Source organism: Ictalurus punctatus, chromosome 4 (assembly GCF_001660625.3).
Source record: "Ictalurus punctatus breed USDA103 chromosome 4, Coco_2.0, whole genome shotgun sequence".
Lineage (NCBI taxonomy): Eukaryota > Metazoa > Chordata > Actinopteri > Siluriformes > Ictaluridae > Ictalurus > Ictalurus punctatus.
This window is the reverse complement of record NC_071284.1, coordinates 10,571,711-10,587,027: the sequence shown is the minus strand read 5'-3', so window position 1 is coordinate 10,587,027 and position 15,317 is coordinate 10,571,711. Positions and strand designations below refer to the sequence as shown.

Here is a 15,317-nt window from a genome sequence, read left to right as displayed (position 1 = left end):
TTCTGAAATAAACAAAACCTTTGCCATTGGCTCTTTACTGTTTGTGTAGCTGCTGCACAGAGAGTGAAGAGGGCAATAGGGAGTAGTTGGCCTTGACTGAAGGACACACACACACACACACACACACACACACACACACACACACACACACACACACACATGCCTCTACTATCAGCTACTGTACACTGTTGTTATGGACTTTACTCACCATTATTGTAAACCAGCAGCGGAGATATCGAAATTGCCAGATCATAGACAGAAGCTATGACATTATCAGTCCTACCCAATTCTGTTAAATATTTACAAGATTTTAAATAAAGAGACACAATGTACTCTTCAAATAGTGTAATATTCTGAAGGCCACAATGTCTGACACTTGATCTCACATTCAATGTATGTGCAACTTACTGGTTTAGAACCACACCAAATCATAAAACATAAGATAAAAGACAGGATGGTGAAATAAAACAATCAAAGAGCTCGTTAAACTTGGAAACTGCCCCTTAAATATGCCATCAAAATCCAAAATAAAATGTGTTAGTGTCAGATTATTACATGGTCCATGACCTTGAACTAAGGCATGCTGTGGTGCCACCGAGAATGGCATACCATAGTGATTACTCCAAATGTTTATTGTTTTTGTTTGTTTGTTTGTTTGTTTTTTAACCCCTGTGATGCACTTTACTTAAAATGCAAAGAATTTAGGATTAAAGACTTAGAGTATCTTTTGCTCTGTATTACTTGCAGAATAAAATGTTGCTGCTGGAATAAAATGTTCAGTTGTTTTAAAAGTGATAAAGAAAAGGATGTTTACTTCCACATGACACAAACCAGCAGAGTTTTGTCAGCCCTTAATAACGACTGGGTGAGCCAATTTAAGCAATTCAGCATAAACAAGCACAGTCGAGCAGAACAGCATGATAACATGAACAGCTCACAAGATAGAGGCTCTAGTTACTGAGCATCACTGTTTCCTCACTTAGCTCATTAGTGGTGTAACGTACCACAAAAAAAAAAACCCTTCTCTAAACAATATGATGAAAACTTTGTAATGAACTAGGTATGGCCATAGCTTGTGCAAGGGTAGATCGTTCACTATGACCAGCCCTTGACAGTAAGTTATAGTGTATGATTAAAAATAATAGGTTAATAAATAAATAAATTGCATTAGTGGAATTATTTTTATGCAAATGACCTATATAAATAAATAAAAATACATAGACAATATGAATTGAAACATGTACTTTATTTGCCTTAACTTAAACTGTTACAGATAGTAATAACTGCAATATCTAGCATTATATCTTTACATTTAAACATCAATTTTATCAATAAATTTACAATGACAATAGAGCTGAGCTGTGCTTATAAAAGAGGCACATTGCTGGTTTTGAACATGAATTATTACATTTTCATTTTGTATTGGTGTGAATTGGTACAGTTTTGTAATCAAAAGACATAACATAAATGCTATATTTATCTGAATTGGGTGTTCCTTGTGCAAGTCCATTAAGTCTAGATCTAAACACTAAACCTTAACAAGATCCATGACATATTAAAATAATGCAGGTGTTTTGGTTGATTTGCCAGGTTTAGAAACAAAGCTGCAGGTTGCTCCTACATTAGCAATGCGAATGAGCAATGTGAAGAAGGAAAGCTCATTGTGTTCAGGATCCAGTATAAATATTCACACAAATTTGATATTTACCTTTTATTGCATAGGTTAAAACAACAGGTCTTGATAAACCAAAGTAAACAAAATTTAAAAATTATATGTGTGTATATATATATATATATATATATATATATATATATATATATATATGCATATTTCGACTTATGACTATGGGGATAAATGTCAAATTAATAACGTTGTTTGTATAATCATTTCATGACGTTGTCTTAAAATATTGATAAAAGAGTTAGATATTAATATTAATACTTATTGAATTAATTGAAATCTTTTCTTTTTGGACTTTTTGGAGCTGCAGAATTCTCAAAATGAAATATGAAGAAACAGACAAAATGTTTTCTATAAATGCCTTCATTATCTCAGCATAGCCCATCACATAACCACAGAGACGGATGTCTAATAACGAACTAATGGGTTTACAGTGAATGGGTTTATACAGTTTCAGGAAGGAAGGATGAAAAGTCAGATTAATTGCAAAAAAAAAAAACAACCTCATCATATTGCACAACCACATGGGTAATGTTGCATGGATCCAGTGGAGTTGCAGTGGAGAGGTTAATTTAATATCATCACCTCCGAAGCATACCAATAACTTGAGAGTAGTCCTGGGCTCTTGACGAACCCCAAATGTCATTGATAATTCTCCTGAAAGTCCCCATTCTCATAATGTGATGGTCCTCTTTCATCTTCCTCCTGCGTGGTCACGCCTCTTTTCTTTTTCCAGCCCTTTTTGCGGCCAGCTGAGGTCTCTGTAGTCCCGTAAGACATTTTCTTGCTGGTGGTGAGGGAGCTGTCAGAGTTGGGCTCCATCTCCTGAGCAAGTTCGTCTTCTCCAATGATGCCACACTTCTCTTCACTAGTGCTTTCAGGGTCAGCCCAGTCTTGTTTTTCACCAGACGCAAAGATGGCATAAAAAATCACACCACAATAATGGACCATGGAAGCAATCACGAACACATTCTGCCATTCCCGACGGGTCTGTTTAAGGAAATGAAAATGCATGGCATCACACAGGACTGTTAATCATAACAGACAAAGAATGTAGCCTGATGCAAAGATGTCCTACAAACTTAGTTCTAATTTAAAAATTCCACTACGCCTAATTATTTAAAACATTTATACCTTGAAACTCGTCCTTTGCTGTAAACCACTGTATGCACATGCACTTATCAACAATTAGAGCAGCACCCACTTTGTGTTTGGTCAGTGCTCCAACGATGAGAGGACACACCATACCAGACAGTGTGCCTACGCCATTGGAGATTCCCATCAGGATACTGGCATAACGGGGAGCAATATCAAGGTGATTCACGTTGAAACCTGAGATTCATAACACCACTTTATTGCTATGTTTTTGGTGGATATGATTAAATAATACATTTTCTGAAGCTCATGTCACTCTAACCTGATATGGCAAAGCCGCTGAAGCCAACTGCTAGGACAAGAAATGAGATGGCTACTCCCCGTGTATGTGAGAATCCCACCACCAGCAGCAATGTGGCTTCCATCCCAAACCCTGAGAGCCACACATTCAGGAGCATTCAAGGAGCATTGGGTCATCATATTAACAATTCTTCAACATTGACCCTATTTTATTTTAAGAACGGAGTTTCAATTAGTGCCAACCTCCACAGTTCATGATCTTGCGCACAGTTGTGGTGGACAGGATTTTATGGCTCCTCAAGAAGTCTGCGAGCTGCCCTCCAATCGGCACAATGATGGTCATCACCATGTGGGGCACAGCTGACAAAATGCCCACCTAAGAGATGATACATTCATATGTTGAATACCAGCTCCCAAGAAAAGTGTTCGCCCTATTGCCAGGAAATTGCAAGTATGAATCCTAACAGTTTCTCAGCCATCTCTGGCCAGAGACAGCAAAATTGGGCATACTGTCTGGGTGGGAGGGATGACATTACTTTCTCCCCAGTAAATTAGGGTGTCACTAGCCAATCATGGAAATCTGTGAGTTCATCTATGTGGAAGAGGGCAGTTAGCACTTTCCTCTTAATGTTCATCTACTATAGAATGAGCAGCAGTTTGAAAACATGCAGTGGCTGGCTTCATGTGTCTCAGGGGAAGCACATGCTAGACTTCACCCTCCCTGATTGGTAGCTGTTGTGTGATCGAGAAGCAGTAGCTAATGACTGGGAATCCGCAAATGACCATATGGGGAGAAAATGGGGCAAAAGAAATTAATACTATTCAAAAGCTGACCATGTTCATATTCATATTTGTTGAATGAAAGCATTGTTGACCATGTTTAAATGAGTTCAATATAGGAAAAAGGATAAAGGAAAAAAACAGGGCTCACCTTGCTGATGGGGAAACCAAAAACCTCCTCAAAATAAGCTGGCTGGCTAATAAGCAGGAGATAAAAGGTCCAACTGCGGCAAAAGTTGGCCACGATAATGGCATAGACTGGCATAGAGGTGAAGAACCGTCGCCATGGAGTCTTGAATTTCTGAAGAGAAAACAATCATGGCATCCATGTTTTCAAACATCTGCAGTTGAGTTTGGTTTGACGTTTGGGTTTTGGTGTTGTACCTCAGTAGCACTCATTAAGTTGACCCCTTCTCCAATCGTGGTCTCAATGTATGTTCTTTCTTCTTCGCTAATAGTAGGATGCACAGCTGGGCTTTCATAGGCAAGCAGTAGCCAGAAAATATACCATATGATTCCAAAAACTCCTGAAGAATACACACATCCAAAAACATTAGTGATGTTTATTTGTGCAATAAATAAAATGCATGGGAAATATATTACTATACAGAATAAAAATGCAAAAATTTCTAATAGTATTCACTAATATTCAACCTACTATCAGAGATCACTCCTCATGGAAATGTAATGTGTTATGTAGTTCAACCTGGGATGATAAGCAATGACTCACATGATAATTCAAATGTTCAAAATAGCCAATTGCTGATAAGTGATAAGTGTATTCATATATCAGCTGTCTTCTCTTTATATGTTAGCAGTCAATTCCCAGAATAGAATAAGGAAGGTTACGTAAAAACCTGGGGTTAATGTTGGACTCTGTTACTTTTTCTGTTACTGTTACTCATTTGTGTCATGATATCGGATTACATGCACTTTTTCATTCCGTTTCCTCCAGATTGCAAACATCTGAGTGAGTATATTCTAAATGCAATACGAATAAAAATAAAATATCACTTTTACACTGCTATTTGTATACCCCTGTATCCCTTAAAAGGAAGAAATTATACAATGAAGAAACAGCAATACATATTTCATATTGATTAGTTGGTTTCCTTATTCTAAAAGGTGACTAAACATCATGTGATTTTGGTATTTGCTTGAAAAGTGATCTCACCATAGATGTAGAAAACTGAGGGCCAGCCCACATATTGAACTAGCACTCCTGCCAGAGGCATGGCAATCACAGCACCTGCATATGAGCCTGTCAAGCAGAACCCACATGAGAGTAGTTAGTGTGTCACCAAGAGCAAAGCCTGGGATTCTTTTATGTGAACTGTAATTACAGCAAGTCTCCCATGTAATACATTAGGGGCCTCAAATGGTTGCAGACATAACTGAAAAATGACCACAGGTCAGCTATTGCAGTCATATATTATTTTTGTGATGTTACACAGCCCTCATTTTGAAACTGTTGAGGAAGGTGCTATATGAATGTGTTGGAGAAACTCTGCAAATATGTAGCTCTAAATGATTTAGAATGTCTTTTATTGTCATTTCAACCATATACAGCTTGTACAGTACACAGTGAAACGAAACAACATGTACACAACTAAAATGTGCAGGACAGCTCACAAACACTTTTTTTTTGGAGTAGAATAGCATTTTCCAGCATGTTTTTGGGCAGAGAGGAGTGTGCTTCTTCATTTGTATCAATGAGAGAAGGTCTCCCACATATTCAGAAGGGGCTCACCACCTCTATTCAGAAGCAATGTCAAGAGCAATATAAAGAATGGGTTGTCATGACACCATTTTATTGAAAAAGAAGGATATTTTTAATAGATTTGTGTCTATCTGTGGGGATGGGGGGAAGGGGAGGGTGTTGGGTGTGGGGGTCATGTAATGAGTAGACAAACATCTGCAAAACAAAACAACCTCCCCCTGGTGTTCAACTTGCTTTAATACTGGACATTGACACTGTGTGTAGGCTGCTTAATGACTATCTGAGAATCTATGAATCCTTGCTTTCGTCTCATTTTCTCATTATAAATATGTTGACACATAGGAAGGGAACAGAAGTGCGGGTAAGAAAGTAACATTCACACATGCTTAGTACATCCACAGTTACACCACTTAATTACTTGCACCTCAATATTGTTTTCCATGTCATTAATTCAATGCTGCACAGATCGTTTATTAAAAAATCATTTATTATAGATGTACTTACCACAAAAAGATGTGGTCGCCAGGCGACTTCTTTCTAGTGGAGGAGCCCATTTACTCCACATTCCATGGCAAGCTGGATAGGTGACTCCCTGAAACAATAAAACAGGATTTTCTGACCGGATTTGACAAACTTTATCTCAGCAAATTGAGCTATGTGGGTTACCATCATAAATGCCTTACTACAGGGTTGCAGCCAGGGCAAATTCTTCAGACCTATCTACCACTATATACAATACAACATTATGTAAATTCACAATTGATATAATGCAGTTTGCATTATACTTTAACATTAGTCTCAGCTTCAGAGGCTCTTCCCACGGAGCACTGATTATTTGTACAAGTTCATGGCCAGACTCTTCAGAGACCAGAAGGTTGCATTCTTCCATGAATACGTGCACCCGGTTCCACCAAGTAAATACATTTTTCTAACATAATTCAATAATGATATCTTCAGAGCAAGATATAGTCACTGCATCACCACTTCAAAAGTTTTCCCAAAGGTTTGTTTAAGGAAAGCAGGCAAGTAAACATGATACTCTGTTGGTTAGTTTGAGATATTTTTAGAGCAGTGAGAATGTAAATCAGCATTAGTGGAAAATGTGATGAACAAGGTTACGGGGAAAAGCAAGGCCCACCTAACTTCCATTGTTATAGCAGTTGTAGGCTGACTGGCTTATAGTATAAGCTTACCATGTTCACTCATTCACATTCATCTCCAGTTACTTCTTTATCCTGGTCAGGGTGTCTGTGGTTTAATTTATTTGTTTATATTTTAGGAAATTAAGTTTATTAGAAAATATTGTGTGATGGTACAAACAAAAATAACATCCTGAGTGGGTGGGATTGTTCAAACTTTCTGCAGGACTGAGTGGGATTGGTAAGACTGTCTTACAGGAGCTGGCAGGATTGGTCAGAATCCAATCAGGAGTGGTGGTACAGTCCCATGTGCACTTCTAATTTTTTTAGTGTTATTGTATAACCCAGTCACTGGGTCAATCTGACTGCTAGCGGAGATGCAAATGCAGATGCCATCCTCCGTCACTATTGCAAGTGTATATCACCTGAATACCTCCATCTGACAGAGATCCTTAGCCATCAAAGTGCCACAAAACCCCCTCAACACAAACACTAGGATTGTATTGTTAACCTGATGCCACTCCTCTACCTTTACCCCTTATTCAGCAAGGATATTGTTGCTATGGAGAAGTACATGCAGGCACACCCTATGCAAGGATTCATTTGACCCTCTATGTCTTCACCATAAGCTAGCTCCTTCATTGTGAAGAACAAGGATAGAGTATTGGGGCTGTCAGTTGTTTACTGAGGATTGAATCAGGTCACCAAGAAGTTCACTACTCCCTGCACTAGAAAAGTTGCATGGAGCCAGAGTTTTCACTAAACGTGACTTGAGCAGAGTGTATAATCTTGCCTGTATCCAGGACGGAGATGAGTAAAAGACTGTCTTCTCTAAGACCTTGCAACACTAGGAATATGTAGTGATACCCTATGGTATAGACAACATCCCAGCTGTGTAACAGAGGTACGCTTTGACATGCCCGACTGGGAAATCAGGCATAGGCTGAGTGAGTATTCCCGCTCATAGAGTGGGAAACAATCCCTCATTTTAAAAACTGAGCTTCAATACCACGGATAAATATAGTAGTAGGTTTATATTACAGTGCTGTGAAAAGGTGTTTGTCTTTTGCACCTTTATAAAGCTTGTTTTTGTTACAGCTTCATCGTTTCCCTTGTGGTCTGTCATTACCAAGTCGTTTATTTTGCTCTATGTTCTCTGGTTTTGATCCTTGCCTTTGCTCACTTTTTTGATTACTGTTTTGCCTTTGATACCCTGTTTGCTGATCGCGCGACCCTGGACTGTTTTTGACCACGAGTTTGATTTACGATTTGGATTTGTCTATATCTGAATAAACTACATGCTCACCTGCACTTGCATCCTGCTACAACTCTGTGTTCTAACAGTGCCACCTTTAGCAGCAATAACTGTAACCAAACGCTTCAGATAGCTGGAGATCAGCCTTTCACTTCCAGCACTAGGACTTAATCATATGCTTTGGATCATCAACTTGCTGAATAATCCAGTTGTGCTTGAGTTTCAACTTACGGACTGAAGACCGGACATTCTCCTTTAGGATTTTCTGGTAGAGAGCACAATTCATGTTTCCCTCAACTATTGCAGTTGCCCAGGATCAGCAAAGCATCCCCACACCATCACATCCCCACACCATCACACCTCCACCACCATGCTTGAATGTAGGTATGATGTTCTTTTTGTGGAATTCTGTGTTTGGTTTATGCCAGATGTAACGGGACCCCTGTCTTCCAAACAGTTCCACTTTCGACTCATCAGTCCACAGAACATTCTCCCAAGAGGTTTGAGGATCATCAAGGTGTGTTTTGAGAAAATTCAGACGAGCCTTATTGTTCTTCTGGGCTAGCAGTAGTTTTCACTTTGCCACTCTTCCATGAATGTCATTTTTGCCCAGTGTCTTTCTGATAGTGGAGTCATGAACAGTGACCTTTATTGATGCAAGAGACACCTGTAGGTCCTTTGATGTTGTCCTTGGCTCTTTTGTGACTTCCTGGATGAGTAGTTGCTGTGCTCTTGGAGGAATTTTGGAAGGTCGGCCACTTCTGGTAACGTTTCGTATATTTCGGGAATTAGTCAATAATTTTCACACATGCCCAGTTGGTATTGGATAACTTTTTTGCTTCGGTAAATAACATTATGCTTTAAAAAACTGTATTTTGTGTTTACTCAGGTTGCCTTTGTTTTATCTTAGATTTTGCATTCAATTCTGAAACGATTTAGTATGAGATACACACAAAAACAGAAGAAATCAGCACTGTATATACATCCTGCTGTATTTCCAGAACCCAGAGGAGCACATAGGTCATGTGAAGTCTGTGTTGATGTGACATTTGGAGCACAGGCTGTACACTGAGGCCAAGAAGTGTCAGTTTCACCTCTCTACTATCTTCTTTCTAGGATATAACCCAAAATATTCATCCACAAACAGATAAGTTTCCAAAGTTTCAACTTCCATGCTAACACCACTGCTGCCATTGTGCTTGATACAGTATCTTAACCTAGCCTCATAACTCTACAACTGCCTTGTACAGCTGTATTGCATCCTGGAATTTAGAGTACAAAGCTACTGTCTCCACTACTTCTGTGTTGGATGATGCTGAACATCACTGAACAATAGTTTAGGAAAAAAGAAGTTTTTTTTGTTTGTTTGTTTGTTTTTTTGCTTTTAGGAGCTAACAGCAAAATCTGACCATTACTCCATTTGAGATCTTTGAAAGTTTTTTCTCCTATTAAACGCCATCATAAATGTCCTAGCAATGTCTCCCTGGCCAGCAACTAACAAATTAGCACCAGAATCACTAAGCACATCACAAATATTTCACTATAAACACATTTAATGTGCTTCAAGGTGGGCTTTTCATTTAAAATCTATGAAACTATGAAGAGACTATGAAAAGCACAATCCTTTCCACAGATCTGAGTCTAACTGCTAGTTTAGATCTGTATTATTGTCGTTAGTGTGTTTAAATACATTTCCTGCTTATTATTAGTTATTGCTTTCTGCTTGTGTTGTGTTTATTTCTTGCTTTTGCAGTTGAGTCTTACTTTCTCCATGTTTTCTAATTTTCTTTTGTTCTGTTTGTTAATTATTTGTGTCTTTGTTTCTTAATGTCTATATTGACATTATTGACTATACTGACAATAAGGTAAAATGCTGAATTTAGATAAAATGCCAAACTTTTATAGAATTATTTAAAATCAATCTAGGCATTGTAAAATAGTAAAATACTTCTGATGTAAGATACTTTTGTACATTGCCCTGGATGGAAAAAAAAAAATCGTGGACTAAGCGGAGCAATTAAAGATAAAGTGTGGACTCTTCTGAATAAATTTGAAAGAAACAAATGATTAAATGTCCTAATGCACTGACCTCCACCAGTCCCTGCAAGATTCGTACGAACAAGACACAGCCATAGTGGACCCTCGCTGCTGACGGGATGAACATATTTAGAATTGAGGTCAAGAAAATGGCAGCTCCAAACACCCTGAGAAAACATGGAGAAAAACAAGTTTTGAGACATTTTTATTTTTATTGTGTTGAAGATGCATACTTTTTACATTTAGTACAAATGTTAGGTGATGAGTATGTGCAATATCTCATGTCTTATGTCTTATGACTGTTGAATAATAAAGCTAGCTCATGGTGAATGAGTGACATCTACAGTTTAGATTTGACTATGAACTTTGGCAACAAATATGGCTATAACCAAGTATGAAATAAAGAACAGCAATAAAGCCTTTATGAAGGACATTTTGGAGGACATTTTGTCCACCGCTCTGAGTCATACAGCAGGGAGCCATTTTCTGATCCATTCACTTATTTTTCTCATCATTTACCTCATCATTTTTTTTCCTGATTTCTCCCCCACAAAATCATGTGTAAGTGACACTTGTAATATTCTAGAGGCTGACGTTTCAGGGAGAGATCTGCGACAGGATCTTTCATTATTAACTCTGTCAGCCTTGCGTCCTCTTTTTCCTGTGAGGCTTTTATTACAGGAGTACTATCACACCTCTCATCAACACACCACACTGCTTTAACCCTTCCAGCCCTGACCAGGCATTTGTTCTCCCAGTAATCTGGACATAAATAGTGTATTGTGTTATATGATACTAATTAGTGACTCATCTTTGACCAGACTTTAAGTGCCCTAGCTATCAGGGAAGATAACCAAGTTTCATGCATCAGCTACCTCTTTGCCTCTACATGGATTGTGGAGCAGTATGCCAAGAGGATTGTGCTCACCTGTTTGCTGCAAGCTTGTTGGAAATGAAGCCTCCAGGGATTTGAGTAACAATGTAACCCCAGAAAAATGAGCCATGTATCAACCCTACTGTCTCAGGGTCCCAGTTAAACTGGGCAGGCTGGAAAATATGTATAAAATAACAAATATTAACATATGTAGTGACCAAGTACAATATCTATCACAAAACACAGATTCCGATGGATGAATAGAGAGACAGAAAGAGCAAAAAAGTGATAGTGTTTAGCTATTCGTATTTCCCTTTAATCAGACCACAGGAAATTGCAGTACTTAACTACACAAAAGCTCATTTATAAGATTTTCAGCTAAAATCAAAACCAAGATAATCTCTTGTCGCCTCAGCTGAGCCAGTTAATTACTTTGTCTTCTGCATTACAATTGCAGCCTTAATTCATTCAAGGGGATGTGGTCTTAAGTCAAAACGTTCTGCAGTGAAAAAGTGTGGGAAATAGATATATACGTTCATAAAGAGTATTTGTCCATTTTTTTGGTACAGGAGGTAACATTACCACCTCACAGCTCCAAGGTCCTGGTTTGATCCTGGGCTCAGGTTACTGTCTGTTTGGAATTTCACCTGTTCCCTTGTCCACATGGGTTTCCATCAGGTTCACTGATTTTCTCCGACCTCTCAAAATAAAAGCTGGTATGTGAATTGGCTAGTCCAAATTGCCCTTTTGTGAGAATGTGTGTGTGTTCATAGTGCTCTGGAATGGAGTGATATCACATCCAGTGTGTACTCCTGCCTTGTGCCCAGTGAATTCCTGCCTGGATATATAGCGACCCTGACATCAATATAGTGGTTACTGAAGATGAATGAATGAATACATGTTCCTTTATCACCTGCATCACAGCAGTTCCGTTGATGAACACCGTGTTGTTGTTGACCATTTCCACAATGGCCACACCCAGATTGCAGCGGATACCAAATGAGATACAGAAACCCAGGCCACTGAGAATAGCGATGATGTAACGCTTGGGCAGGCCGAAGCAGCCACAGTCGAGCAGCGGTGGGCTGCGGTGAGAAGCTGACACAGGCCTACCATCTTCCGTTAGCTCTATTGGCGCGTCCTCATCCACATTGGTGCCATCAATCTTCCTGCAGAAAGGTAGAAGAGACATGAGACATAAAAAGGAAGCTGATGTATTCCATCAGTGAGGTCAAAAGGTGACCAATCATGTGGCTCCAGGAAGGTCATGGAGTGGATCTTTCGTCACACACTCCCTTTTATTCAAATGTGTACCTGCTCCAATATGGAACCTCCATCTTGTCTCTCATGTTCCATCCAACATCTATGACGTTCATGATGTCTACTCTCAAATGCACACCTGAGTTCATGTCTCTCAAAGAAGTGAGAGAATTCTCACTGAAAGTTTAATGGAACTACTGTAGCAGTTTAAAAGGTTTTTTTTTTTTTTTTTTTTAATGAAGCGCCCCAAAGCTCTGGCCTTTCTCTCTACTTATGTTTGTGACTTGCAGTTTTGTTATTATGGCGATTCATCAGGATCATTGGAAAGACTGAGAGGCTCGAAGCTTTCACAAGGTCTGCTTTAGCTCACAACTCACAAATGGCATGAACACAATGACAAGCATATAATGTTGTTCAGTTAACCGCCTGTCAATACATGATAGTGTATAGTTCTGGTACAGTTTGTCAGACAATCGATGAAAAAAATGAACCGTTGATTTTTAGATTGGTATTTTGCAATATACACAACACACTATTCCCTTCACTTAGTAAACTTCACTTGTACAGTGCTCACTATATTTTTTCCAATTGAAATATTTAACAATATTTGTTCAAATAAAAATCCATAAATAGGGGATTCCACTTTAAATCTTGTGGTTTAAAGACAATTACAGCAGTTCCAGTTGCAGAATCCTGTAGCGCCTGAACCGTGTATGACAGAATATTACCTGAGCACAGGAAATTATTCGCTTAATCTCTTTTATCAGTTTGTCTTTTTTTTGACAGTGATCTTCCATTCATATAATGATTCCAAGTACATTACACTTCTGTGAATATGTGTCAGTGTTTCAAAAGCATTACTCTATGAGAATCTTTACCATACACTATATTTTTATACATAATGTGTACATAATATAGAGCGTACTCAGTTCATATTTTAGACACTAAGTTAATCATGTTGATCTTATAGGTACCTTCTAGTCTCTTGCGATCTAATAAATCAGAGGAATATCGCCAGTAATCAGAAGATTAGAATAAACAGCATGAAAACTAAGAACATAAACAAACCAAAAAATTTTATAGTCAAAAATCAAGACTATTATTCAACACAAAATAGAATAGAAGCATGAATTCAAATTTTGTATTACATTTGGTAATAAAGAGGTTCACAATAAAACTTTCACAGTAGTCTTCTAAACAGAGTTTTTATTTTGACAGTAAAATATGCTGTCGTGAACTTTTTTAAACAGAAAAGCAACATTTAGTGTTTTTCCGATCTACAGATAAAACACCTTATTGAACAGGCACTTCCTCATTAAGTACACTTACCTTTGCAGGTTCCCCATAGTGTCGCCCACTGCATACTTCATCTCCTCCTTCCCCGGCTTCAGCACCTTCTCCTTCAGTCCCGTAAGTCCTCCGAACGGCATCTCTTCTTCCCTTTCACTGCTCTTCTACAAACCTGGGTCGCTGACTTGCTCTGCTTTTGCCAAATAGGCAAGAGGTCCACTAGGCATTAATGCTCATCCTCTCCTGGTTGGGCTGGTGTGACTGAGGTGCATTGGAGGGGAGGTGGGATGCTGCGCCTTGATGGCACTAACTGGAAGTGCAGGAGCTGAACACGTAATGCTCTCAGACCTCCTCAGCAGTCCAGGGTTCTCTGTGAACTGGTTCAATTGGCATGAGCATAAAGAAGCAGCTTGAAAAGCTCCAATTTGGCAGAATAAGGAAAGGGCAGGGAAGGGTTTTGCCCTCACTGAACTATATCATCGTGCAGAACACTTCAAGACACTAAAGACCCCATGGAATTCTTTCCTTTTCACAGCACCAACAAATAGCAAGGATACCTGCATCCCTTCCAATCCTCACTCTACAAGGCTTGTCCCATTTAGAGCAGGTCAGTAAGATAGGCAGCCTCAAGTCATTAAAGATTGAAGGCAGAGTTAGGCAAGCAGGCTCAGTGTTGTATGATATGAGCAGGTGTAACTAGATACACAGAGCTTTCTTTTCTCAGACTCATGATCATTCTGTGTTAGTGTAACAAAGCCATAGCAGGTTAAAGAGTGTCAGCACCAGCAATGACACACCGATGTGAGTGTTCACAATGCAGGTGCGAATCACACAGAACTCTAAAACATCTCAAATGAGAACATCTCAAATGAGTCAGTATACAAGGAGAGGTTTTCAATTCAGTTCATTTCAATTCAATTTGATTCGTATAGCACTTTTAACAGTGGACATTGTCACAAAGTAGCTTTACAGTTAATATATAAATTCAGGATACACATTTTAAATGAGAAAGCCAGAGGTGATGGTGGCAAGGAAAAAAGTTTGATTCCTATATGAAATTATGTGAAATTGATTGAAAATGAAAAATATCAAGGGCTAAAAGATTCATCAGCAGTGTTGGTATGGCAATGTATGCTGGAAGCTATGGGTTTCATTGGTTTCAGTCATCAAGCCAACCCCCCCCCCCCCCCCCCCCCCCCAAAAAAAAAAAAACATATGGTACTCCCCACTAGAAATGTCATTCCATATATGCCAGAACTAGACTGAATAAATAATTTATTTAAGCAGAACTGAGTTAGTGTGTGAATAGTGAAGATTTCATAAAAATCCATTTCTCTTCCATTTTTTCAGTTGAATGAATGATTTGCTTTTACCATGAACAATCGCACAAGATGATCTTTGTCAATAAACTATGAACTGAAAATTCCTAAGAGCCAGTGCGACACCTAGTGGTTTTGTCAAGGAAATGGTCGTCCATACAATCTTTGAAAAATCTTCACTTTTTGTTGAATTTGCTGTGCCAGAAAGGTTACATTTTCAGCTTAACTCTGATTGTACACAGTGCTGACACTGCAGGCTCTTTCCAAATATGCAAAATAAATATCTCCTCACAGAAAACGTCACCATATTAAGAAGTACACACATTTTGTAATCTGTTTATGTGGAATGTCCACCATAAATGTCTCTGTGTAAGTATAGAAAAATAACTATTATAATAACCTATTGGAGTCTGTACTACTGTCATAGCTGTGCTTTTGTAGAAAATTCATCAAAACCTCCTGAACGGACCATTCAACAGCACTGTCGTGTGTATATATAACCTGTTATATATTTGTTAGCTAGCTGACAAACCAACTGTTGTAGCATAAACTGGAATTTTAAGAAAC

At 38.6% G+C, this 15,317-nt stretch overlaps 1 protein-coding gene across 2 annotated transcripts; it reads right to left on the bottom strand.

Moving 5' to 3' along the window:
• Positions 1–1,836: 1,836 nt before the first annotated feature.
• On the bottom strand, positions 1,837–14,539 carry slc17a8 (solute carrier family 17 member 8). Of its 2 annotated transcripts, none has more exons than XM_017465243.3 (12): positions 13,471–14,535; positions 11,795–12,050; positions 10,936–11,054; positions 10,060–10,174; positions 6,081–6,168; positions 5,031–5,117; positions 4,241–4,383; positions 4,008–4,157; positions 3,320–3,452; positions 3,099–3,209; positions 2,886–3,013; positions 1,837–2,671 (listed from the first exon to the last, which is right to left on the bottom strand). In XM_017465243.3, the coding sequence occupies exons 1-12, from the start codon at positions 13,569–13,571 to the stop codon at positions 2,324–2,326; spliced, it is 1,779 nt and encodes a 592-aa protein (XP_017320732.1). In that variant the 5' UTR covers positions 13,572–14,535; the 3' UTR covers positions 1,837–2,323. The 2 variants fall into 2 exon arrangements, with proteins under 2 accessions (XP_017320732.1, XP_017320733.1); XM_017465244.3 differs by having other exon boundaries at positions 2,457–2,671; positions 2,816–3,013; positions 13,471–14,539.
• Positions 14,540–15,317: the final 778 nt, after the last annotated feature.

What these genes read in the sequence shown, in the direction of transcription:
- slc17a8 (XM_017465243.3), bottom strand. Translation starts at nt 13,571, where the DNA reads ATGCCGTTCGGAGGACTTACGGGACTGAAGGAGAAGGTGCTGAAGCCG. An exon ending in ACGGAACTGCTGTGATGCAG is followed by an intron (nt 11,055 to 11,794) that starts GTGATAAAGGAA and finishes CATATTTTCCAG; the next exon opens with CCTGCCCAGTTTAACTGGGA. An exon ending in TCTTGCAGGGACTGGTGGAG is followed by an intron (nt 6,169 to 10,059) that starts GTCAGTGCATTA and finishes TTATTGTTTCAG; the next exon opens with GGAGTCACCTATCCAGCTTG.